The sequence below is a fragment of the Hetaerina americana genome, unplaced genomic scaffold (assembly GCF_022747635.1).
Source record: "Hetaerina americana unplaced genomic scaffold, ioHetAmer1.1.p SCAF_29, whole genome shotgun sequence".
In the NCBI taxonomy this organism is placed as follows: domain Eukaryota; kingdom Metazoa; phylum Arthropoda; class Insecta; order Odonata; family Calopterygidae; genus Hetaerina; species Hetaerina americana.
In genome coordinates, this window is record NW_027286863.1 from 4,262,921 (window position 1) to 4,287,568 (window position 24,648).

Here is a 24,648-nt window from a genome sequence, read left to right on the forward strand (position 1 = left end):
ACCATCACTCTTCCTTTCATACATGTCTGTAGATTTTATTCTTGTTAATTCTCTAGATATTTCCAAAGCAGCATATAACGTTTATTCCACTCATTCTTTCCTGCCACTAATTCCTCACTCTTACCATCCTATTTTGTAGCACAAATACTACTTCTTGTGCCCTATATCCACTCCATTCAGTTAACATTTATGTTTATCTTGGCATGCCCTAGATTCATAGTAATGATGGAAGGAGGTTGCACTTTTACTTGATCACTTCTGCTGTCTTAGACAAACTTGGTTTTACTACTTACTTTCCACAACATTTCAGCTGGTATTTGTACATCTGAAGATCTCTTTGTTGCAAATTAATTGAATTGCATGATCAATTTTGATCCCATCCTGAGCAAGAGTGAAGCTTGTTCAGTAATGGCAAGGTTGTATGTTTATTTAACATTTGGCATACATATGTAGTATATAGAATAATCAATAAAACATGGCACATTAGATTAAATAATTCACTGGGTGAAGATTTCTGGTTTATCAGAAGAGGGGAGTTACTCCATTGCAATAATGGGGAACATGAAGAGAAATAATTGGCTGATATATAACTAGGAAAAACATAACAGTTTCAGGCTTAATTTTGTGGAATTCCTACATGATGAGGGTAGAGAAGGAAACTTTGCACTTCCACATGCTGCTTTATGTGGAAGTGCAAAGTTTCCTTCTCTACCCTCATTGAAACTAGGATGTCTTTATGGGCTTCATAGATTTGGAGAAAGCATTGACAAGAGTGGAGAAAGCTGATGGAAACATTGTGGAGTATCATAGTCTGCTAAAGGAATTATGGGTAATATATTAATAAATTGTAGATGAATCAAATGGTACAAGCAAGGGCAGCAGAGGGAGAATCTGGATGGGCTGTGAAAAGCAGAGGAGTAAAGAAGAGTTTTCCATTATCACCAATGGTTATTAACTTATGTTCTGAGGCATTACTGGAAGGCATGACACTGGAAGTGCTTGAATTTGGCGTACGCGTGCAGTGAAGAGGATCAGATTTGCTGATGATCAAGCTTTTGTTATTTCGCAAGGGTCGCGGTTATTTGCAAGTGGTTCATATGATGTGTGAAAAATATGGCATGAAGGTTCATCACAAGAAGACTACTATTAGGTAATCAGATTCTCAAGAACCAGAAATGCTGAATTCAAAGTTTAAATGGGGGAATAAACTAGCAGGTAGAAAATTTTACCTATTTGGACAGTATTTTGCCAGAACATTTGCTCACTAGTGAAGAAATTAGGGAAATATTCATTGAAGAATTTACAAGAAAAACGTTATTCAAAACTAGTGTATTTGAGTGAAGGCATAAAGAAAGGATTATTAAATATGGAGTGTAGCTGAATATGAATATCAAACATGGACTCCGAGGAAGGAAAGCTATCATAGATTCAAAGCTTTTAATTGGTGGGTGTGGAAAAAAAGGAAAAATAAAACTTGAACTGAGACTGGTGATGAAATTTGCGATATGAAAAGATAGGAAGTTGTTAGGTGAAATCAAAGAAGATGGAAATAGGAGGTGGAAGTGGTGAATTGAAATTGATGTGTAGGGGTGTTTCTGTATATTACCTGACATATTCAAATGCATGACTGAGCTAATACATTCTAAAATTGGATAAATGAATATTTGTGAATGCATGACTGGTGCCCCAACACCCCTAACCTAGTGGCGACTTGTGGGGTACTGTTTAGATTTAGGTGAAAGAGGGAGAGTGGAACGTGGAAAACTGTGATGGATGAGGAATTTTTGGTAAGTTGGGTAATAATAATAATAATAATATAATTTATTCATCTTATAATCATATTCACATATGGTAGATGTCGTCATTTAGGAACATACAGTTGTTCCTGGATAATATAGTATACAGCACAATATACAATCACATAAAATACTTATTTGAAAATATTTGCATACATACACTTAGTATTCTACTCACGCTAGACCTTATAATTTTAGGCTAGTAAAGTCGAGCTCATAATACTCCCCTATTGAGTATAAAGGATTGGAGGTAAGCCAATCACGCAGCACCCTGCGGAACACCACATTGCGGGTTGACTTAACAGATTTTGGAAGCATATTAAACAATTTGATAGGTAGACCTTCAACTTTGTAAGTCCTATCTAGCCTACAGTACGGAAAATCCATTTTAGACTTTGCTCTGGTGTTATGGCTGTGAACGTCAGCCCTAGTGGAGTACATACTCGTATTTTCTTTTACATGAACTAATGAATAGAATATATATAAATTGTAGATAGTCATAATTTTTAAATTTAAAAAGAGAGGTCTACAGTGTTCAAGTGGACATGAATTAGATAAGGTACGGACTGCCTTTTTCTGCATCACAAAGATTAGCTTAATATCAGATGCAGGCCCACAAAGTCTAATGCCATAAGTAATATTTGAGTGAAAGAATGCATAGTAGGCATTAATTAAGTAGTCCTTACTAACATATAATTTCAATTTCCTGAGCAGAAATAAGGCTCGGGCAAGTTTCTTCCTAATGTATAGAATATGAGTACTCCATGTTAACTTGGAGTCTATATAAAATCCCAGCAGTTTCACAGGGACAGTGTCTGGTGTAGCACATTTTAGAGTACATATAAGATGCTGAGTTTTATTGGGATTCTTATGGAGATTGTTGGCAGCAAACCAGTCCACTGCCTTTTTAAGAATAGTAGGAACTCTATTCATCGCATCAGAATGATGGGGGGAACTATGTAGGAAAGTAGTATCATCAGCATAGAGGACACAGTCAGTAATCATATTGGGGCACAAGTCATTAATCATGACCAGAAATAAAAGAGGTCCAAGCACAGAGCCCTGAGGCACACCATATTTAATATTTAATGGTTTTGACTGTTTACCATTTACATAAACTGACTGCTTACGATCAGATAAGTAGGAAGAAATAAATTTTAGTTCAGTATCCTTAAAACCATAATATTTCAACTTATTTATGAGAATTGTGTGATTAACACAGTCAAAAGCCGAAGAGAGATCACATAATGAGAGAGCCAAACATTGATTACCTTCAAAAGCCTTAATGATTTGCTTTATAACATATTCAACAGCTTGGGTTGTACATTTGTTGGGTCTGAAACCAAACTGAGTCGGTGTAAATAGGTTTAAAGATTCAAAATAGTCCAGGATTTAGGTAAATACAACTGATTCAATGATTTTTGCAAGTGGAGAAATAATTGTAATAGGACGATAATTGTTTGGAGAACTGAAATCACCACGTTTGTGAATAGGAATGACCTTGGAAAACTTCAACTGATCAGGAAAATAACCAGACTGGAGACAAGAGTTAATGACAATAGCAAGAGGGTATGCTAACCAGTCAATTACAGATTTGATTGAATTATTTGAAAGCCCAAACATATCTTTACAATTAGAATTCTTGAACTTTTTCACTACTTTAATTATGTCTATCTGAGAAACTTCTTTCCATCTAAATATAGAATTGGTGGTGGGAGTATTGCATAATATGTTATTGGCAGTGTCAGCTGAGGTTTGATTAATATTATTTATATCAGCTATAATATTGTCAACCGAACTAATAAAGTAGTTATTAAAAGATTCAGAGTCTATTGGAACATCATCAGAGTTTTTACTGAATCCTGTTTCTTTTTTAATGATAGTCCAGGCTGCTCTGCATTTGTTGGATGCACTATTAATGTAGCTAACATTGGCTTGACATTTAGCCAATCTTAACTCAGTATAGTAGTCCTTCTTTTGGTTATTGTAGGCTTTTTTAAGATCATCACTACCACATAGCTTATACTGTTTATATAAGTTGAGTAAATTCCTTCTCTTATTCTCAAGGTCAATATTAAACCTTTGCCTGTAGATTGGGCTTCTGTTTCAGCTGAATTAATTTCTTTGGGAATGCACATTCAAACAATAACAGGAAATGACTAAAAAAAGTTGCAAACTTTCTTTCACAATCAGTATAGGTCAGCAGGGCATCCCAGTCAGTATTATTAAGCAAAGTTATGAAGTCATAGACAGTCATCTGTCTAACATACACAGTTTTGGAAGTTTTGTTATAGCTATTTACACACAGCTTAGGGTGCCATGAAAAGGAGATTGCAAAATGATCAGAGAGCATGGGGTCAAAGACTTTGAGAATACAGTCGGATTTATCAGTATTAGTTATTACATTGTCAAGACAGGCATTCAACCTAGTCGGTTCCGAATTAGCACAATATAAATCAAAGCCCCTGAGAAGAATGTCTAGCTGAGTATGACTCCTTGAAAGGCAACCCATGTCAACATTTAAATCGGTTCCTATAACGATGGGTAGGGGAAGGAAGTGTATTTGCTTTTTAGAGTGAATGATCTTGTGGAGAATGTGCCACCGGGAATTAATGTGACTAAATACAAAGAAAGATAATATATGCGGTGCATATTAGTTGCTATGAGCCACCTGAAAGCTACCGGTAGTAGATGGATTATCTGGTATAAAGACAAGATCTCCTTGCACATCTTACCATATTTCACCACAACATTCACTTGTACTGTTATTTCACCATGTCTGCTCATGGTGCAATCATTAATCAAACTATTTTTGTCAATCACAGTTACTGCTTGCCATCTCTAGTGTTCAAAACTTCAAAATACTTCTTCAAAAAGTCCCTGTTCTTTGATCCTGACAATATTATCACCCTCATGCATTCTTCCTTAGCCCTCTTCTCTCTTTGCCCTTTTTACTAATTCCAAAACAGATTCACATGTAATTTCAAACTTTGTAATAGCACTAAAAAAAACCATTTTCATTTCATGTTAGTAATTTTAGAATGTTAGCGATATGTGAAAAGTTGACATCAGACGTTTTCCCATTATAGACCATTTGACTGATTTTCTCTGGAGTGTCTTGTATATCTTATTTATAATGACCACATTGTTTGTCTGTCAAATGCTACCTCACATGTGTCAATCTCGTCTTTATCAATTCCGCTTATTCTTATCCCCAGTTTAACTTTTCAGGTTGTAATGCAATATGTAAGATAGGTTGGATTCATCCAAAATGTTTTTTCTAAATGCTCTTCCGTAGCATGAAGAATATTTGAAGGAATGCTGCAGTAATATTACAGCAGCAACTATCTCACTGGTACACATTTAATGCATCCACTAACATGAGGTTTAAAGAGTTGACTCACCTTTTTCGTTATTTTATTTTATAACATTGTAGGAGTATACATGTAAGCATGGTTTTTTCCACCCGATGGAAAAATGTATGCAGGAATAAATTTTAGTGTTACAACAGATTAAATAATTCTACTTGTTTCTGTATATTGTAGCATCTTGAGGAGATGACATGTTTTCTAAATGAAACATTGCATGGACTCTGTTCAAGTGGAGTTATGGGGGGATGAATCGGGGTGTGGTGGGTTAGACGGCAATCTGGCAATAAGGGTTTGACTGCATATTTGGGGATGCACATTGACTGTAGGTTTGGGGGAATAGGTGGACTTGTCCCTGTTTTGTTTGTGAATAACTGTGAAGTCTAGGGTGGGGGAGTGGACTGGGAACAGATGGTCAGTCATGATGTTGTCATTGCTTCTTATTTTATTAGTCCGGCTAGGTTTTCGGTTGAACCTGGGACTGTGCACTGTGGCACTCCAAAGCCCTAACTGAAATGAATCAAATTGTCCTACATTTCTTTTCCTACCTTGATAGCCAAGTTTCGAAACCGTACAAAACTATGCTTCTAATTAAAATTTTCGCTGCTGTTTTATTCACATCATCAAACAACATCGGCAACTTTCCCATTAAATCTGACTATCATCATCATTACACAAGAGGAAGGTGCAATACTGGAAGCATCTGTTTCATTCACGGAAAGACCAAACACCCCCCCCCCTCTGTGAACCCACCAAACACCTTTCCTGTCGTTAAACACCCCTCTCCCCCTTCCCATCGGCGCCGATCACAACCCCACCTTCTCCCCTCCTTCCCCCCGTTCTTCCTCATGAATGCTCTATAAATGGACTGCAAATTGATTAAGTTGTACCTGATGATGGCATCTAATACGAAATAAAGAGCAGTGGAAATATACATTGGGGTCTTCACTTAAAGATATATCTACAATGTAACATGTTCTACTCAGTTGAGGAATGTCTCAACAACATTCCTGATCTTTGAGGCCATACTTTTAGTTTATAGCGATACTGGATATTTATGTGTATGTTTACATTTAATGCATGTATGTGTTTTGATGGAGGTATCCTGTATACACCCGTCAAATGTATCGTAAATAGAGTAGGTATTGAAGAAAAATAAATTAAATGCAATATTCCTTCTGGTAGTGACATTTTATTTATAAATAGGATTTCTTTATAAATAATATCTCCTTATTGTTTAAAAAATAGTCGCCTACTGGCAATGGCATTTCCAAGTGATCTTATCTCATTCTCCTGAATATAATATTCATCACCTTTTATGTAATAATTGCCTTGTCAGAAAGATGGGGCTGGCATGTCGCATGGTAATTTTTGTAGTTTTATTCATGTGATTTCTTGTATTTATGTTTTTCATTTATTATTTTTATTTAATTTGGGTGGATATACTATATGCAGTCCACCAATTAAAATATAGGAGTTGATGATTATTGTTTGTGGCATATTTATTTTAGTTAATACAAAGTACCTCTCTTTAAGTTTCTTGAAGATAAATAGGAGGCTCATAATATCTTTTCATGGCACTTTGTAGTCTGGGAAAGAAAAAAATCCCATCACAATTTTCATGCATGTTGGGTAGTATACCTGGTTAGTATCTCATTTTGCCCAGCTTTTCTTCTGTTACAATTTGGAATGGATGAATAGTATAATAATAATAATATTTATTCGTCCAAGAGACACAGTGCATAGTAATAATACTGGCAAGTGCATAGGATTTGTCAAGTACAAGATTTACAGAAATAGAAATTATTACAAAAATAAGAAATATTACGAAATCAGAAAATGCTACAAATTTATAAATTAGGCCTCAGGTATTCTATGACACTATAATGACACTTTTCAATGAGCAATTCATTTCCTTAAACACAGGTACACGTCCTTCTCTTTTTATACATTCAGGTAGATTATTATATAGTTTTATACTCATAGACTTGGGGCCATTTGTAGCCGAGGTTAAATTAGTTGACCTCACATGTAGGTTGTAGTTTTGTCTCGTATTATATAAGTGGATGCTGTTATTAGTTTCAAAGTCAGCGCTATGCAATTTAACAAGTATTACACATTGATAAATATATACACAAGATACAGTTAACAATTTTAACCTTTTAAAAAGAGGTTGACAGTGAGCATAATATTCTTCATTACACATAACTCTCCCCATCTTTTTCTGTAACTTCAGGATACTGAGAAGGTGAGAGGGTAGTCCCCACAGTACAATTCCATATGAAATTCTTGAGTGGAATAATCCATAATATAATGTCATCAGTACATTTTTGCTTACAGAGTGTTTTAATGAAGATAGTAAGTAGAACACAGAATTTAATTTTTTAATTAGGTTCAGAACATGGAGATTCCATTTCAAGTTACTATCTATATAAATTCCTAGGAGCTTAAAATAATTTACTGTGTTTAAGTTACTACCATATGTTGTTAAAGAGTTAGTGTCAATTATGCTGTGTGTGTGTGTATGTTTGTGCATTTGACTTTCACTTCTCTAATCCTTACTGGATAAACTATCGTTCTATTTAAGTTAAAAGTTTCATAATATTTGCTGAAACATGTCCTTCAATTAGTCAACAGTTCTTCTTGGTATACTTCAGAAACAGAATTATTAACTCCTCTAAATGTTATCACATGTAAAATAGAAATAAATTTTAAAGTTCTCTGATCTCTCCGTTGTGCTGGCATTTCTTAGTGAAAATTCTTTCTCCTATGCATTGGATAGAAAAGTACATGTATTTAGTTAATATTTATACTGAATATACTGCAGTCCTCTAAATGCTTTGTTACAATTTCAGAGACCTGTCTGATAATGGCATTACCGTACTTCCGAGGGCTGGCTTCAGTCATCTTGAATTGCTTGAAAAGCTGTAAGTGGTTTTCCCTCTAATAGTTAAATAGGCAGAACTGAAATGCACAATTTTTTTAAGCCATTAGTAAAATATTTATTAAAATATTTTTTTTTCAGGGATTTGAAAAATAACAAGATTAAATTTGTGGAACCACATGCCTTCCATAATCTGTCAAGCCTTAAAAGACTGTAAGTGGTATTTCTAGCGCCTGTTCAAATTTTATGCAAGAACTTTTTTTTGAAGTAGCATTGTAACTCTAAGTATCTCTGTACTTTCCCCAGTTTTTTTAGCCTGGGAAAATCATGTTAGTTTGATATTTATGGAGTTTAATCGGAATAGCCTCTAGAGTCCTTTCAGTTTTGCTTTAAATTATTCTCAATGAAAAATAAGGTGTTCACTTTGTTTGTGAAAAAATGGTGATATGACCATCAAAGTTGGTCCTTTTTTGAATGAATCTCAGTGATAGTGGACACCTATATTTGTATTTCAAGTGAGATCTCAAGCCTGTGTCATAGTGGTAGTTACCTAATTGAATAGCAAGAATTAGTAGAAAGTAGCATTAGGGAATAGCTATGGCATAATTGGCCAATATAATATAATGTATTTATTTGTCTAGCAGACGCAGTGTACAGTATTTAGAATACATGGCAGGTGTATAGCACACGACAATGGGACATGGATCACCTTATTCCCAAATAGAAATACAAAATACAGTTATGACAGGAAACTGATATGCATTTAACTTTGCGTAGCTATGCATTTACAATATAAAAACACACATGAACGAGATATGCAAAAAGATTCTTCTTGAGTAGTGAATACTTCTTGTCTCATTTTTTAAATGGTTAGGCAGATTGTTAAACAATTTGGTGTGCATTGATGTTGATCCTTCATTTTCCATGGACATGTTTGATGATACCTCGTGCATATCTTTACATCTTCTGGTATTGTGGCTGTGATAATTATTATTCAGCCACTCTTGTTTTCTTGGCATATGTCACTGCATGATAGACGTATTCCGATGATGACGTTAATATTCCCAAATATTTAAACAGAGGTTGGCAATGTGCACGATGAGGTTGATTGCATTTGAGTCTTGCTATTTTTTCACCCACTAATAATACTGAATTGAATGAGAATGATGTTCTCCCTATTAAAATTCTATTAGAAGTTACAGCCATGATATAACATTTTTAGACATCTAAACTTACAGTGTGTTTTAAAACGGATATATTGGTAGTTAACTGAATTAATAATCTTGCATACCTGGGAGATATGTTCATCCAGGGTTAAAATTTTTAGGGCTACAGGTTAACCCTCATCTTAACATGGCAACCCTAAAAATGATGTCACAAATCTTATTTTTAAAGTCTAAATTGCCAGTTAAACGCTGCCTTGAAAACATAAACATCATTTGTGTTTTAGTATTTTTAAGGTCATTGCCATTACTGTTGCACCACTCCTACCCAATTGTGGTTTTGCTTTCATTCTATTTTTCTCTTCTGTTTTGTCCAGAGACTTATCAGGAAATAAAATTTCCGAGATAAATGGCTCCATGATTGAAGGCATTCAAGCTTTGGAAAGACTGTAAGTGAACACTATGTTGATACATATTCTTCATGATTGGTAGTGCTTTTTCAAATTTTCCCATATTCTAAGGAAATATTATTATTTCAGAAAAGTCAGTGAGAACAATATTAGTCAAATCAGCCATGGAGCTTTCAGTGTATTACCAAAACTCAAATATCTGTGAGTATTTAAATCAAATTGCTTAATTATGTCCCTCAATTTTTGCTGTCATTATTTCAATCTTTTTATATTTCTCTAATAGGAACTTAACTAGCAATCCGTTCACCTGTGATTGCCATTTACTATGGCTTTCAGAATGGATTAACAATGTCAGTCATGTTAAGATTATATCTCCACTGAAGTGTAAAAGTCCTGAAGCTCTCAAAGATAAACCAATCAAGAAATTGGGATCGCAGGAAATGACATGCATCCAGGCGGAAAGTGTTGGCCGAGTCAATGACAGTGAGAAAGGGATCAGGATTGAGCTGCGCCCATCTGCTGATCAGGTAAATTGGAAAGGAACTGCTCCATCCTCTTCTCTTTATATAATGACTATAGGGGCTGTAGTTTGATCATCTTTGATGGCATTATGCTGTTTTTAAATCACTGTTTGTGTGGGGTGAAAATATTGCTTCAGGGTGCATTGCTATGTTCACTGGATCGGTTGTTTTGAAGTATCAAGTGTACCGATCACTTTATGATGTTCACATCGGTGTTCTTTCACCCCTACATGGTAAAATATTGTCTAGGCCATTGCATACACTTTTCTAATTATAGAATAATGGCTTTAACTGGATATAAAACATGCAATTTCACTATGGAAACATTATAAGTTAATAATGCACACTGACCTATTCATTCATTTATTCCCCATGAAATCAAATATGAAACAAAAGTACCTATTTTCAAGAAAAAGCTGTTCAAGCTATTAAAAAATAATGTTTTATTCTGTAAATGAATAATAATAATAATAATAATCTTTATTTGCCCAGAAGACACTGACACAGTGTAATAGATACATCAGATAAGTGTATAGGACACGTCATATGTACATATAGATGTTAAACAATGATGAAATTCAGAAAAGCATGACACAATAATAAATTTTTTGCATAAAATATATTCCATATTCAGTATGGTTATTTTTTCTCCATGAATTACATTACAGAATAAAACTGTTCTTTCCTTAAAAATGATATTAATTTCTTTTTGAACAGGACTGGATCCTTTACGTACTTAAAATCGTAAGGGAGCCTGTTCAGTGCAAGGAGGCCCATTGATTTAGGCCCCAGGGATGTATTTAAAGTCCTGCAATAAGTTTGATGCAGGTCTCTGCAGGCTCTGGTTTGGTGGCAATGAACGTTGTCATTTGTCATATAATTGGATATATTACTTTTAGCGAAAATGCATACGACATAAATGTAAATACATGGAACAGTCAGAATATTTAACCTTTTGAAGAAGGAAAGACAAGGTGCATTGTAGGGAGCATTGCATATTAATCGTATTAAACATTTTTGAGCTTTAAAAATTGAATCAGAATGAGGGGAAGAACCCCAGAACAGAATACTGTAGATAATTAAAGAATAAAATTCTCCGTAATAAATTGAAAGTAAGATATCAAGGCTTACAGATTTCCTAATACTTCTAATAAGAAAGCAAATGGAATTTAACCTGCTACGAAGATTGCATATGTGTTCATCCCATGATAAATTTTTATTTATAACAACTCCCAAAAACTTGGATCTAGAAATTTGAGGTACACACGTTCCCCCTAGGTCAATGGCCAATGAAGCAGGGGCTTTATTTTTATTAGAGAAGTATATGAGTCCAGACTTGTCAGGGTTGAGTTTCAGAGAATTTTGTGAACACCATTCACAAAGAAGTTCGGAAACTCTAGCTGCTGTCAAGGTCAAGTTGTTTAACGATGGTGCTGATACAATTACGTTAGTGTCATCAGCATATAAAATTGGCTCGGCTCCTGGAACTGACTGCAGAACTTTTGGTAAGTCATCAATGTAAAGTAAAAATAGGATAGGGCCCAAGACTGAGCCTTGGGGTACACCTAATGTAACTTCTTTACTAGGAGAAGTAAAATTAGTACCGTTCTTTGACAAAATAACCTGTTGGTGCCTTGCGCTGAGGTAAGATTTGATCCAGTTATAAGGGATACCTCTGATGCCATAGTGTCCTAATTTGGACAAGAGTAACTGATGATTAACTAGGTCAAAAGCCTTGGAAAAATCGAAGAATAGCCCCAAGGTTTCAATTCTATTATCAAGATTTGAAAGTATTAGGTTTACGAGGTGATAGGTAGCTGTAGATGTAGATCTGCATTTCCTAAAACCATTCTGTGAGCCAGACAAGAGATTAAAAGATTCAAGAAATGATGTAAGTTGATTATGGAAGACCTTTTCAAATAGTTTCCCTATCTGGTTTAATAAAGATATTGGACGGTAAGAATTCATATCCTGCTCACTACCTTTCCCTTTATAAAGTGGTACAACTTTGGCAATTTTAATGGCATCAGGAAAAACACCAAGTTGTAGGGATTTATTAATTAGGAAGAGTATCTGTTCCTTGATAGAATTAATTGATTTTTTTATCACAATCCCTGGGATACCATCTGTACCAGGACTACTTTTGTTAGGGAATTTTTTAATGATGTTCATCAGTTCCAGTTCAGTACAAGGAAGCAGGTACAATGAATTAGACAGGCTTGGGATTAGAGGATAATTAACAGGAATTGGAGTATTTGTAGTAGTCTGGTGGGACAAGTAGAAGTCATTTAAGTTGGATGCCATTTGAGAGTAATCAGAAATAACATTACCGGTGGAGTCCTGTAATTTGAAATCATGATGATTATTGATAGAACACTTAGCTTCCTTTATAATCTTCCAAATTTCTTTAGATTTGTTATCGGCATTGAGAATTCTACAGTTGTTAAATGTTTTTTTAGCCAGTTGTAACTTTTGACGGTACGTTTTTTTCAGTGTTCTATACTCCAAGCAGTCTATCGAGTTACATTTATTTTTATAAGAGATAGCTAACTCCTTCATTTTTTTCGAGAGGCATCGTATTTCATCGGTGACCCAATGGTTTCTAGTATTTAAGGACAAGTTTCTAGTTTTGTGGGAGACCAATGGAAAACAAATGTCAAAGTAATATTGATATGAAGAATAAAAATACTCAAATGAGTCATTGTAGGATCTGAGTTGGTATAAATCAGACCAATCATGGGACTTCAACATATAATTGAAGATAATAAAGTTTTGCTCTGTAAACTGCCTTTTATAAATTTTTTTGCAGTGACTAGGAGAAGAAATTAAAATCTTGCATAGAAGAGGATAGTGATCTGATATGTGGGATTTGATTACTTCAGTATTTACTTTTCCCAAATCAATGTTTGTTAAGATATTGTCTATAATAGTAGAGGAAAGGCCGTTTACCCTAGTGGGTTCGGTATTAGTAACACAAATGTTGAAAGAGGTAAGGATATCTAAGAATTCCTGTTTGGCTTTGGAATTACTTGCGAAATCACAATTAAAGTCCCCAGTTATAATTAAATTAGGTTTTGGTATAGCATCATGAATTAGCTCTAATAGTTTGGCAAGTTTGTTAAGAAAAACACTAAAATCACTCGAGGGAGAACGATAGATAGATAATAAATGATATGCGACATTATTTACACTGAGACCCACGACACAGGACTCGAAGGACAACTCTTCATTGAGAAAATCCTGTGAGAAACAGGTTGGGAAAAGGCGCACACACTGTGAAACTAGAACCAATACACCTCCATTTCTATGCTTTGAACGGCAAAATACATCGGCGATGGAATATCCAGGTAGATTTAAAAATTTCAAATCACTTAATTTCAACCAGTGTTCATTAATACAAAGGACATGAGGTTTATATTCACTCATCAGGACCTCAAGATCCAGCAACTTGTTACTAAGACATTGAATGTTAATGTGCAGGACCTTGAGGTACTTCGCTACCCTGTCGATGTTGTCGGGCGTGTCTTCCAAAAAGAATAATTTCCGACGTGCACATATTTGGGCCAAAATGAAGGCTTTATGAGGGTTTCCCGTAGCTCACTATTCACTGAAATGCGGAAGGAGGCATGGTTGCCGCGGGTCACTTCGAGCTTGACAACTTCCATGACCGATGAAGTATCCAGATCAGGAATTTCCTCTCGAACATATTCCTGAATAGCTTCCACAGTTGTGCTGGAGTTGAGATTCCATACATGAAGATGCGATCGTCGTGGAATACCTGCGAGGGAGCACATCTTCTCCGACGATCCTATCGCCAGAGGAGTACGGCGTCTTCGTTTATTGGTCGCAGGGATGAATCCATCATCATATGCATTAAGAGGATGACGAGGTTTAAGAGTCATAACAGATTCAGGTTCAGAGGAGTCACACAATTCGACATTGCGGGCACTTTGGGCAGATTTGCTCAAAGTGGCAGCAGTGAATGTATCACATTTCTCGGAAACGGTACATATTTGCTCTGGGGCTCCTTCTTTAGAGATCGCAGTCTTAGATTGACGCGTGACTGGTTTCTCGTACTTGGGAGTAAGAATTTTTGGTTGAACTGGTTCCACAGCTGCTTTCACAACATTTGCGAACAAAGGGTTTTCCTTCTGTTTGACCTGAGTCAATTCACGGACACTTTTAAGGTTGTTTACGTCGTGCTTGATAGCTTCTAGGTCGGCCGCCATCTTAGCGATCGAGAACTTGTTAGTACGGCATGAAAAACATCTCCAGAAAATATCCTGGCAGCTTGCTAGCGCTTTACATGCTATCTCGTCTAAGCCGGAGCATTTATAATGAAAAAGAAGTGGACAAAGTTCACAAGTAATAAACTTTTCGCCTAGATTCAAGGAATTATTACAGCCACTACAGGCTCGTACGATATTACTGGCCGCCATGATACATCCGGGTCCGATATATCTAATCTAATACCTGACATATCCTATATTTGTGTATGTATGAATATGCAACAAATCTTTGGACAAAGGAATGTATTATTATTATTTATTAGATTCAAATTAGTTTTGTTTTGTTGGAAAAATAATAGTTTGCTTCCAGTTTTGTTGATTATCAGTTTAAAATGTGCATTTCTTTTATAAAATTTAAAATAATATTTGGATCAACATAAAAATAAACTTTTAGAAATTTGTAAAATTCATTGAGGCAGTTTGTGGCAAAAATCCAGTGCTCTGGTTTTAGCAGTCACTTAAATCCTATTAGGGCATTATGTGGCCACATTTTCTCAATAAAGTAAAATGGGTTTTTTGAGACTTCAAGCCTTAAAATTGTTAGTGTTTTGTATTTTACCAAATTTTTACTATACATTTAAGAAAATATATGTATCATGGGTCACAGGTAAACTTTTTGCTAGACCTAACCAAATGGGCGGGGACTGGAAGTGTTCTACCGATTCAACTCCTTTTTAAGGATTAAAAGAGTATAAAAACTTGGAAAAAGCAAAAAAATTTTGTCAACTTTCTTTAACACTCCCTCTCTTCCCCTCTTCTTGTTTCTCCACCAATTTACAATATAAGAGAGTTCTCATGATCATAATTCAGCTGATGATGATGCTTAAGCATTGAAATCTGGGTTGTGATATATTTGTGTGCTTTCTCAAAGTTAGCAATGAAAAAATTGGACTGGAGGAATGTTAATTGTTAAGCAAAGTCCAGTTTTTAGTTTGTTGATACTTCATTGTAGTCGTGTTGTCTTTGTCTCAAAAGCTAGATGATGTGTCAAAATCATCTCCAGAGAAAACTGTCCTTCATTTATGAGTTCATTGCTCCTCTCTAAATATTTTGTTGTCAATCTCATTGCAGGTGGTTTTTGAGGGTGATTCACTGTTGCTGTGGTGCCAAGTTTGGGTGTCGGGAATGGCCAAAGTTTGGTGGACGTGGGATGGCTCTATAGAGTTATCATCCAAGTTCCACCATGATGTCTCAGTCACTACTCGTCACATTCCGGAGAAAGGGCAGGTTGAAGTGTAAGTTGCATGACTTATTTAACTTACGACCATGTGAAATGCAAATGGAATACATTCCTACGTGCTTTTTGATTTAGTCATAAATGAAGACTTGCTATTGAGGTCATGGGATTTAAAGTTTATAATTTACCTTGTCATTTATGAATCTCTAATTTGACTTTAATATTATCCATCAAATTTTGAATCCAAATCAAATTTCTTCTTATCATTGTTTATAAAAAGGGAAGTACGTATAACTTGGATAAACGTAAGTGTATATACTCCATCCCCAGTTTTGGAAGTACTGGAAACTTTTATGCCTTTCTTTCCAGAACTTCAAAATATTTTCCTGAGGAGGTTGGTACTTTTCCCTAAAATAATTTTCCTCTTCTTCCTTGCGAGTAGCATCATGACTAGGTAGTTTTGAAGAGGGCAGAATGTTGCTAGAAATTTATTGAGTCTTATCATCTGACTTAGACGTTTTAGTGATAAATATGAAAATATTTTATTTTTTGCTCAGTTTAAATTAAAATGTATTCAAAATTATACATTACTTCAGCAAACCTTCTTATGAGATCACTCATTTCCTCTCCGACCCTCCCTCCTTTAGCTGGGTTGTGACTTGAAGCAATAACTCTTCTCTCCAAATGACAATTTTTCACCTTGGACCAAAGAAAGTTGTAATTTTATAGAATTTAATGCTTTCCACGGAGGGATATGGACACTTTAGTGCTAATACCATGTCATTCTTGATGCCTTGTGAAGAGAAAGAAGCTGGAGGAGGTTTCTTTAACTCCTTGATTACACTGTTAATGATGGGGCTAATTTGCATGGCATGGCTATGTAAGATCAACTCCCAGCAAAGTTCGTGTGACTTCCCTTCGTCACTGCACTGTAGGATTTCCCACTTTGTGATATTGATACCTTTAAAAATTTACAATTAATAATGCTGTGTAAGTGGCTGATAGATATGTCGAAATTGCTCTAATGTCAGGTAAAGGTATTTATACTATTTAATGTTATTATGAGGTGCAATTAAATCCTACAGGCAAACTATTTCAGATATCCATTACACAAGACTCAACAAAATGTAGTAGGAGTGGAAAAAAATCAATGAATTTTGAGTAGGTACTAATGTCTACTCTCCCTATGGATGGCAACCTTAACGTGGTTGGAGGGCTTGTGCGTTCCGATGACCCCTAGAGCTGTGGTGGTGGGAGTAATGATAGTTCCTCCTGGTAGGGTCACGCATGCCAGGTAGGTCGAAGGTTAGGAGCCAGACGAAAGTTAGTCCACTCAGCGTCTGTTCCTCCGTGAGGCAGCTGCAATGGCGTCTGACTCTAGTATAGAGAATATGAGTCCTGGCAACTATGGGACTCAGTGCAATCAGCTGTGTCATGCTATGTCTATGGCTTTATTATGGTCTTCGTAGTCTCTCTGTATATCCTGTGCATCACTGTGTGTTCCGTCTATCCTAATGACTCTGGTGGCCTGATAAATGGTAAAAATGTAATTAGTGCTTGAATACAGTATTATATATTGTATTTATTGTATCGTCTGCTTAAGGGTGAAAGTGATTAGCCTTTTCAAAGATTTGGATTCAAGGTGAAATTTGAAGGATTTGATAATCCCAAGATTTTAAACAGATGGTCTAATCCAGGGGGATGAGGTGCCAATCACTCGACTATCCTATCCCTAATTATTTTTATGGTGCTCCAACATTTTTATCCAGACTATCTATGGAAAACTTAAGAACTTCTCTGTTGCTACCAAATGCTCAGTTCAATTGCATGAAAAGCTTGCCCACAAATTATTCAGTTGTTTGATGAAATACAATTTTGGTAAACATGATAGCATTTTACTGAGGAACTTGGCAGAGTTTTGCGATATTATAGGCTGTTTTTTGTACTAACTTGCTTGGCATGGCTGCCTTCCTAGGCAATTAATTTGAAGCAAGTATACTTATCTTATTGCTCAGAATGATTCAGGACTGCTGAAAAATTTCGTCTGAAATTGCTCCTTATCTTAATATAATATTAAAGAAATCATTAGCAGAAGAAAGCGTACGAAGCGGCTGGAAGATAGCTTCTGTGACACCCATATTTAAAAATGGAGACAGGGAGGACCCCAGTAGCTATAGGCCAATATCACTCACCTCCATCTCCTGTAAGATTCTTGAGCCCATCATTGTTAGTTCCATAATGAGGTACCTCAATAGCCAAGATTTATTGATTAATAACCAACATGGGTTCCGTAAAGGTAGATCCTGCAAAACTCAACTCGCTCTCTTTGTTCATGATATAATGCATTCCGGTGAAAGTAATATTCCAGTTGATGCGATATTTATAGATTTTAAAAAAGCTTTTGATAAAGTCCCACATTGCAAGTTACTCGCGAAGTTGGAAACTTATGGAATACATGGGAGTGTTATATGCTGGATTAGACAATTTTTAAAAAATGGTGTTCAAACAGTCGTCCCGGACGGTGTATCATCCGATGCTGGCAAGGTCACGTCGGGTGTACCACAGGGAAGTTTCATAGGCACCCTCTTGTTTCTTATTTACATAAATGACCTCAGCGCCGTGGTTAATAGCAGGCTCCGTCTTTTTGCTGACGATGCGGTGATTTATGGGGACATTCGAAGTCGCGAAGACAGAGTCGCGTTAGATAACGACCTAAATGCAATTCAGACTTGGTGCGATACATGGCAATTGGAATTTGATTTGAAAAAATGCGTAGTAATACATTTTTGGGAAAGGAGTAATTCCCTCCCATTTAGTTACAAAGTGAAACAAACAGAAATCGCGAGGGTAGATTCCTTTAAATACTTGGGTGTAACAATTACTCACGATCTGTCCTGGGGAAAGCACATACAAGTAATGTGCAGTCGTGCTAATAAAAAATTAGGATTTGTGAAAAGAGTGCTGGGTAACTGTGACGAAAAAGTTAAGGAACGATGTTTTCTTGCCCTAGTCAGGCCCCACCTAGAGTATGCTGCCAGTTTATGGGATCCTCAAGAGATAAATTTGATTTCGGAATTGGATCGAGTTCAGTGGAGGGGGGCTGGATTTGTCAAAAATTGTTATGACCAACGCAGTAGCGGAACTACTTTGCTAGAAAATTTAGGCTGGGATTCCTTTACACAGCGGCGTTTAATATTTAGATTAAACTTATTAAAAACATTAGAAGATGGGTCCTTTTCCGATGACATCAAGAACATAATACGAACCCCAACGTATTACGGGCGGAGGGATCACGAATGTAAGATTAGAGAGATTGACTGCAAGACAGACAGGTTTAAATGATCATTTTTTCCGAGAACAATAAGAGACCAGAATGCTTGTAATCGAAATCCCCCAGGAGCCGGCTCGACACAATAACTATTCACCTACAAGGTAGCGACTGCGCATGGTTTTACGATTATATTTACATATTTTTTTTGCAGGTTCCCCTTACCTTTCCCCATCCATTTGAAAAACCCTAACCCCCTCATCCCTTACCCTTTCCTCCTGGTGCTGCACCCCCTGCCACACCTTTTTGGTGGCTTGCAGGGTATTGATGTAGATGTAGAAAAATAGCTCTTCAAGCTAAGCTCTAAAAACTGGTTTTAAAGAGTTTGCCATTAAAATAATACTCTTGAAATTCATTAAATTAATAATAATAATTCATTCCTCCATAGATCTCTTAACATCGACAGCCTTTTGAAGGAGCATGCTGGGAGATGGGACTGTAATGCTGCAGCTGGCCACAGAAATCTATCATCTTCAATATCCATTCTTGTCATATCAAATGATACAAGATACTGTCCAGAAACTGGTAATGTATACTAATTCTCTTTGCCTTTTTCTTATTTCACATTCATAATTCATATGTTTATTTAATTCCACTCGGAGGTTACGTATGCTCTAGTTAATCAATACTTTGAGCCATAATATCAAAGACAATAATTGGAGGCCATATCAATCCAGCAGTACAATTTTGAATATGAATCTATATTATTCAAATTGCATTCAAAATTTGGAAGACACTCAAGGCACCTCAATGTATATATTCAGCCATCTTGTGAGAAAACCAATCAAAGAGGGATTGGGGTGGTGGGGTGGCTAACGTGCTGGCCTCCCTTCCGTGCTGGCCCGGTAATGAATCCCTGAGGCAGCAGATATTATGCAGTGGTTATCCCGATCCCTACTTGAAGTGCTTTGTGCGGAGCCCTTTGAGTGAGCGCCGGGATGGGACGTTAAGCTGTGGACCCCTTGGTGCCTTTCATTAGGAGTAGGTTAATGCCGACGCCGGGTTTCTCTCCACCCTCCCTCCTTTCCTGCCCATCCCTAATGGCACAAATGACCTCAGCTGTCGGTCGCCTCCTATAAATCTGCAACTACCAATCAGAGGCATTAACACTGTGCATTTGTTGTGAGAACACCAAGTCATACTCATTATGTATGGTAGGATTTAAAAAGTAGAAAAGTGGGCGATGCCAATTAGATTTCATATTGTAAAGGTCTATATTTATCGAAGTACCCATTGTTCTTTAAAAAAGTGGTTCATTTAGTTATTTGTTGGGCACTCATCTTTCCTGGCTATGTGAACAGGTTTGTATGTTGACAATTGTGAGCCACTCAGTGGAATGTCTTTTGAATACTTGTGTGTCTCTAATATGCTGCTAATGTGCAATCACTTCCCCCTTGTGATATAGTGCCCAGATTCACTTTGTGGAAGTGATCCATGACTCAATAGAATACACTTTGTATTTCCACATAAATTGTATGAAAGTACAAAGTGAATCATTCATATGCAAAGTGATTCGTTTCTCCCATTATGTGAAGGATCAGATAAACCCTCTACCTATTCACCACCTCCCTCCCACTCCCACTATTCACTACAGCATGAGTCCGCCCCAGTGTAATGTATAGCCGCTCATCAACAATATCCTACAAAATATGTGTTCCCCATCCTGCCAAGAGTGCAAACCACCATTCTAGCTCCATGTGACTCTTTCCTGTTACCTGACATGTAGAAACGCTCATTGTGGAAAGCATATTTCATCATCATGGAGCAGTGGTCAAGGGTGCTAAGACCCCAATGGAGGGCATAAAAGAAAGCTTCCTTGCCGTTACGAAGTGCACATAAAAAGTGGCTCTCTTCAGATATTGGAAATGTAGGTAGAACAAGTGAATTGCATCTGATGAGGACTAATTTGAGAAGGACCAACAAAATTTGGAGAATGAGCAAAGGAATATTGCTTTAAAAAAATTTGATCATTTTCATTAAACAACCCTTTTATTTCAAATCTTCAGAATGCACTGTCTTAGATTTTCCCAACTCATGATTTTACCAGCTGAAGGAACACAGTTAAATTTAATTTGTTGTTCCATAACTGATTATTTGTTATGCATTCATATCTATTGTGGCTGTCAAATACTAGGGACTCATGTCTTGAATTTGAGGAAGGTCTTGCACATTTAATGATTAGCAATTGCAATAGTAGGGTGTGAAGGTTTTTAAGGTGCTTTTAATGGAAATAAAGCATAGACATGATGTATTATAAGACTTGTAAGGAATCCATCTTTGGAAGAAAGGAACGATAAGTGATGGCCAAATTAATCAAATGCAATGTGCAGTATGTTAATACAATTTTGAGAGCAATTCTTTGTATGGATTCATAAAACCATAAACACAGTAATCAACCCAAAGGTCGGTTTGGTAGGTGGTGGTAAAGTTCACCCAGTACTAAGCCCTATACGGCATGTGAAATTCACACATCAGGGTAGGGGGGCCAGTTCCTTTCCCTGTGCCGGTTATGGTTTCCCAAAAAGATCTGGTACCCGAAAGCTGCAGGTGCCCAGAGACTTGCCCCGGAAATTGAACCGGGGGCCCTCTGGCCAGTAGTCCAACGCTCTACCCCCTGGACTACCACGACCCACATAGATTTATATAGAAGTGAAATTGGAGGAATTCCATCCCAGTATTACCTTCAACAATGTCAGAAGTATCTAATTGTATATACTACCTGTAAAAAAATTCACACTTTTGCATTTATTCTTTTTTGAGATTGCTGTTTCATACAAATCATCGCAAAATAAGAATGAATCCTGCAATAAAATATATCAGAAGCCTTCCTTGGATAGCCAGTCACCCAAAAATTGTAAAGAACCAGTAATGTGCAAATCCCGGAAAAAACTTAAATTGATCGGTGAAACCTTTGAATTTTGCAGAATAGTGTAATGTTATTAAAACTTAGAGAGTGGGTGGTGGACGAAAAACTGAATTATGCCTTTTTCATTTGAATTCTATAAGATTTGACTATTCTAGCGGTTGTTTTTAAAAACTAGTGACTTTCAATGTGATATAAAGCCTGCAAGAAGGTAATAAATTGTGCATCACATCAATGTTCCCTGAAGGGGCATTCATTCCAATAATCCAGCTCTGTTGTGCCGTGAAATAACTGCCTACTTACCATAGTGCTACAACTCTGTGGTACTTCCTTCTTTGAGTGGGAATGCCATGACCTGTAAATGCTCCATGTCAGGTGTGATTTTATTCACCAACAGTAAGTGTCTACTGATACTCTCCCACATTATCACTAGTTAATGAATTTACATTTCCTAAATGCTTGCAATAAATAATGAAAAAAGGTCATGGCTCATTTAAATTTCATCTAGATGGTGAACTCTAAGGTAGGGCTCCCAAAAAACAAACAAGGCGCTCTTAGCCACGAGTGGAATTTTTATTTTGGTGGGCCATCCGACTTTAAAAATTTCTGTTTTATTAATTCATTATCTCCCAATGAAAGCCTATGACAGAGGGGATAATGCTGCAATATATGCACATGTTAAGGCAGCAGTGTCCATTGGGTTCTAGCGAGGAAACAAGGTGGTAAACAAGGCAGCTCAAAGCCTTTAAAAGCAAATTTTCATTCTTGTAAACCCAAGGAAGCCTGGAATCAGAGCTAGCTAATTGCCGACCACCCAATATAACTAGTGCCACTGTAGTCACAGTTCTTAAATATTTTATTCTGCATTTTAATAGTCTCCATTAACTAATTACGTATTGTTTCATGCAGTGACATCAACCAACAAGGGGCTGTACCTGTGGCCACAGACCGTTGTCGGCACTACTGTGGAGTTACCATGTGCAGGAGAGAGCAGTGTGATGGAAGTAGGATCCATCACAAAAACAAAATTCCCTCTTCCAGTTGCCAGCCATCATTGCTCAGAGGAGGGCATTTGGGAGGGACTGAACACTACTTCATGTGTTTACCTTAGTGACACCACCAAAGCTTTAGAGCAGTTTGCAAAGGTGAGACGATAACCTTGCTTTGTGTGCAAGCACCTAGTGTATAGCAATTTACAAAAAATGTATTTGAACTAAGGAACATTCTGCATGAATAAAGTGAAGTTTAGCGTACGGAACCTCAGTTAAATTTATTAACAACTTCAGGTTTGCATCGGGCCGTTGAAAAATCACCAAAGTGCTAAGGGTTGAAGTTTATTAACTTTATTTTTTCTGTTTGCTCAAATTGCTATGTTGAACGTTTCAGATGAATCTGAGTCTTAGTAACGCAGAGGTGCTTGAAAGTGCAGAGCGACTTCTTAATTTCACTGCAGATGGCAAGAACCTACAGGATATGATGGACATAGTGTTTATTTCCAAAACTGTTGAGAACTATTTGACATTTGTTGGACAAGAAAAAGAGGTATGTATAATACCTTCATATCCTTATCCACTTTGGTTTCAGAAGGAATGAATGGAAGAAATACTTCCTTGCTTGTAATTTAGTAAAATTACCTGTGTATGCTTGGGCTTACTTGAATTTACATTTTTTAAATCATGACCTTGATATGAAATCTGGTGTTTTTGTTATTTTGAATATTCCATGTAAGATAAAGTAGCAGGTTATGTAAACTGCTGTATTTTTAAATATTTAACTAGTTCCAAGAGGCTGAATGTGATTCTCAGAGGCTGTGGTCAATTTTGTTGTATTTTTTGGATGGATTAATTTTGATGAAATTTACGAGTGTTGTCGAGATTTTTATTTATCAAGGTAGAAACTGGTGATGGAAGTAAAAAATAAATCTGCCAAAGTGTCTGAAAAATGAGGAAATAAAGTAACTGTGATCATGATATGCAAGCAAATATGTAATCCAGGAATTTAAAGAGATAAGCAATTTTATTAGTCTGAGTGTAATGTGCGCACATTGTAGATCGTCACGCAAGGACGTCAAGCACCACCATCCAATAACCAATGTGAAAATTGAAGTGTTTGTGTTGACGTTCGTGGGTCTGGGTGGTGTGAGGGAGAAGGGTTGCTCTCCTGCCTTTGTTTCCTGTTCGTGTGAAACTAAAGAAAAATGTATGAGGAGCGCATAGTGCCAGTGGGAGTGCCTGTTAGATTCACTCTTTTGAATTGAACATTTTGCACCATTTGCACTCTTTCATCATCGTTTCCTGTGCATTCACTAGCCCTAAGAATTCCATATTCTCCTTTGAGTCATGCAAATGCATGGCTTTATGAGGCAATGAATAAGTCATTAACTATCTGCGCTGCATTATTTTAATGGGTATTGTGTGGTGGATGTGACTCCATTCCTTCGTCAATATTTTTCCTTTCCCATTAATTGGCTTTTTTCTTTTCTGGCTACATGATTGCTTTAGCTTTGTAAGAAAAATACATTCTGCCATTAACGTAATCAGATAGTTTTGTGTTCTTGTAAATACTTGATATTTTCAATTCTACCCTTATTGAAATGGCTGAAAAATGGAAAAAAAGTGTACTGTCCATTGCAAAAAAAATAAAAAATAATCTCAAGGAATGAAAAAGGAGAGTCTCGGGTATGTGTCCATTTATATCACAACCACGTTCTCCACATATTTCAGTTTTCCGTGTTATTCGGTTATTTTTGTTTCATCATGCGTCCATTAGCATGGATAATGGGGAGTTTACTAGATACTGATATAATTTTATGCTAGTGCCTACTGTTTAAGAAGGGGATAAGCATGCAT

General features: G+C 36.5%; 1 protein-coding gene across 1 annotated transcript in view; it reads left to right on the forward strand.

The window, feature by feature from the left end:
- Window positions 1-24,648, forward strand: part of Remo (Remoulade) — a 38,396-nt gene that overhangs the window by 1,785 nt on the left and 11,963 nt on the right. The window contains exons 3-11 of the mRNA XM_071587000.1: window positions 8,020-8,091; window positions 8,190-8,261; window positions 9,589-9,660; window positions 9,751-9,822; window positions 9,905-10,148; window positions 15,503-15,666; window positions 19,325-19,461; window positions 22,709-22,944; window positions 23,186-23,341. Coding sequence (XP_071443101.1) covers window positions 8,020-8,091; window positions 8,190-8,261; window positions 9,589-9,660; window positions 9,751-9,822; window positions 9,905-10,148; window positions 15,503-15,666; window positions 19,325-19,461; window positions 22,709-22,944; window positions 23,186-23,341 — 1,225 coding nt within the window. The remainder of the gene's footprint in view (window positions 1-8,019; window positions 8,092-8,189; window positions 8,262-9,588; window positions 9,661-9,750; window positions 9,823-9,904; window positions 10,149-15,502; window positions 15,667-19,324; window positions 19,462-22,708; window positions 22,945-23,185; window positions 23,342-24,648) is intronic.